General features: G+C 43.8%; 1 protein-coding gene across 1 annotated transcript; it reads right to left on the minus strand.

Moving 5' to 3' along the window:
* Positions 1–246: 246 nt before the first annotated feature.
* On the minus strand, positions 247–3,209 carry LOC141004363 (zinc finger BED domain-containing protein 4-like). Its single transcript, XM_073475809.1, has 2 exons — positions 2,110–3,209; positions 247–1,275 (listed from the first exon to the last, which is right to left on the minus strand). Exons 1-2 carry the CDS (start codon positions 3,171–3,173, stop codon positions 765–767), a joined length of 1,575 nt encoding a protein of 524 aa, XP_073331910.1. The 5' UTR covers positions 3,174–3,209; the 3' UTR covers positions 247–764.
* Positions 3,210–3,437: the final 228 nt, after the last annotated feature.

Genomic DNA, 3,437 nt, shown 5'->3' on the forward strand with positions numbered 1-3,437 from the left:
TATGCTCAACTTGACCTTGTCTGCCAGTGCAATTAAGATGCATATTATTTGTAAAAAACAGACATCATACAACCCCAGTCTATCTTTAACTTGTGCAAACATTATAAAACAAAGTAATTAGGGATGCACCGATACCACTTTTTTTCAAACCGATACGATACCGATACTTGGATCTGAGTACTTGCCGATACCGAGTACCGATGCCGATCCTTCTACCACAACAAAAAAACAAACGATTAGGCAAAATGCAATGAATTGGAAGACAAGTTTTATTTTCTTCTCTGCTTGTTACAACAAATAATGATAAATATGAATAAATGACTGTAAAACTTTTCACATTTCAAGTGAAATTAAACATTTTTCTGTGAAATTATTGCAGTTTCCTCATTTGAATCAAACAAAATTATCAATTAGCACTGTCTTCAGCTTTTAGATTGAGAAAACATGAATTAACCTATTGCAGTGTCCACATTTGAATCAAACAAAATATCATGTAACTATTTGGCACTGTCTTCAGCTTTTACAAAACATGAATTAACCTATTGCAGTGTCCACATTTGAATCAAACAAAATATCATGTAACTATTTGGCACTGTCTTCAGCTTTTACAAAACATGAATTAACCTATTGCAGTGTCCACATTTGAATCAAACAAAATATCAATTGACTATTTGGCACTGTCTTCAGCTTTTAGATTGACAAAACATGAATTAACCTATTGCAGAGTTAAACTTCAGTCAGAATGCAATGGTGTGGTCTTTGAACTAAGCTTCTTTTGAGAAAGTGAGAGGCAGATTCTTTTTGATGAACAGAATCATCTCTGCATGATCAGCTGTGAGCCTGTTTCTGCTTTCACTCACAATGTGTGACACTGAGCTGAACAACCTTTCACTGTCAACACTAGTGCAAGGTGCTGAAAGGTATCTGCCCGCCAGTCTAGCCAGAGTTGGGAAGCGCACTTTATTAACCACCCAGTATTGTAGTGGTTTGTCTTCCCGTGAAATCACGGCCTCTCCAAGATATGTCTCTACTTGTACACTTGAACCTACTGCAGCTGTGCCCACTGATGCTGATGCCTGCTCATCTGCAATTTCATCAAATATGCTGTCTAGACTGCTGGTGGTCTGGTCCGTGCGTGGTTTTCTTGAAGGTGGTTCATTCAGGTCATGGTCCTCCTGCTTGTCCAGTTCTCCAGGCAACCTCAGCAGCTCAAGTTTCAGCACCTCTTTGGCATGTGCAGCAGTGGTAGCATTGGAGAAAAAACGATTTTTGTACCTAAAACAGAGAAAGAAAAAAAAGAAGTTGAAAATAGCATGCTTGCTATTTTAGCACAGTCACAGTTACAGTCACCCAGTTGCACACACACAAACACACACAGTCGCAGTTACAATCACACATAGTCACACACAGTTACACACACACACACACAGTCACAAACAGTTACACACACACACACACAGTTACAATCACACATAGTCACACACACACAGTCACAATCACACAGTCACACACAGTTACACACACATAGTCACACACACACAGTCACAATCACACAGTCACACACAGTTACAATCACACATAGTTACACACAGTTACACACACAGTCACACACAGTCACAGTTACACACACACAGTCACACACAGTTACACACACACACACACACAGTTACAATCACACATAGTCACACACAGTTACACACACAGTCACACACAGTCACAGTTACACACACACAGTCACACACATCACAGTTACAATCACATACAGTCACACACAGTTACAATCACACATAGTTACACACAGTTACACACACAGTCACACACAGTCACAGTTACACACACACAGTCACACACATCACAGTTACAATCACATACAGTCACACACAGTTACAATCACACATAGTTACACACAGTTACACACACAGTCACACACAGTCACAGTTACACACACACAGTCACACACAGTTACACACACACACACACACAGTTACAATCACACATAGTCACACACAGTTACACACACAGTCACACACAGTCACAGTTACACACACACAGTCACACACATCACAGTTACAATCACATACAGTCACACACAGTTACTGTCACACTCACCTGGGATGGAGCAGCGTTGCGATGCTGTACAGTGGGTTTGCCTCCACATCAGTGAATCGCTTCCTGACAGCTGCAGCCAAGGTTCCCTTCATCGCTTTGACCCCATGGTCTTCATCAGTCTCCCTTGTTAGAAATCTGTGCAGCACAGTGACTGCTGGAATGACGTCTGCAGCCATGGCATCTGAAGAGCTAACTTTCCGAGTTAACTCCTCGAATGGACCCAGGACAGAGAGCACCTTCTCCAGCAGAATCCACTGGTGACCCGTCAGAGTATCAGGGAGTCCGTATTCAGACACGTATATTCCCAGAGCCCGTTTCTGCTCAATCAAGGACTGTATCATGTAAAACGTGCTGTTGCAGCGGGTCTGTACGTCCTGCTGGAGCCGCTTAGCAGGCTGGTTGATCTCTAATTGAATGTCCTCGAGCCGGGAGTTGGCCAGAGCAGAATGTTTAAAATGCCCAACTATTTTGCGGCCGACAGCCACCGCATCAGTAACACTTCTCTGTGACAGAAGGCCCTCGTGAACGACCAGCTGGAGAGTGTGAGCTGGACAAGGTAGGCTGGGCAGCTCAGCATCACTCATGGCTTTTATCATATTCCTTGCGTTGTCTCGGAGCACTGCGTGGACGGACGTCTTCGGAATGTTCCAGGTCTGGAGCATGCTATCGAAAGCACCTGCGATGCTCTGGCTGGTGTGCGAGCCCCGGAATGACTTTGCATGTAGTGTGACGTGATGACGAATGAACTCCTCGTCTAGCCACTGCGCCGTTAAGCTGAGCAGTGACATTGGGCACACACTGCTTGTCCAAATGTCAGTGGTGAAACTTAAGGCTGAAGCCTTATTCACCTGGTCGCGAACTTTTTTTTTCACATCCTCAAAAAGTTTTGGCACCATAACATCCGTGATGTAGGGGCGACTGGGAATCTCATATCGTGGCTCGAGTGTGCTGAGAAGACGGCGAAATCCTACATTGTCCACAACCGACAGTGGCTGGTCATCCAGAGCAATAAAATGAGTCAGAGCCTCTGTAATTTTAACTGCCCGTGGGTTTTCTCTTGACATTTTTTCTCGCTTTTCCAAAACCTGAGTTAAAGTTGGTTGTTGTGGTTTCGCATTAGCCTTAGCAAACTCGGTATACTCAGGGTGATGATGTGTCCTCAGATGTTTTATCATATTGAACGACGTACTCTCCTTTCCTCCCCTGGAGACCTTACCAGCACACAGTTTGCATTCCGCCTTGCTTCTGTCATCTTCGCATATTTTGAAATGAGCCCAGACTGCTGACATGGTGCTAATTAACCGCAGCCGCCAGTTTTTTTTTTCAGT

The sequence above is a fragment of the Pagrus major genome, chromosome 11 (assembly GCF_040436345.1).
Source record: "Pagrus major chromosome 11, Pma_NU_1.0".
Lineage (NCBI taxonomy): Eukaryota > Metazoa > Chordata > Actinopteri > Spariformes > Sparidae > Pagrus > Pagrus major.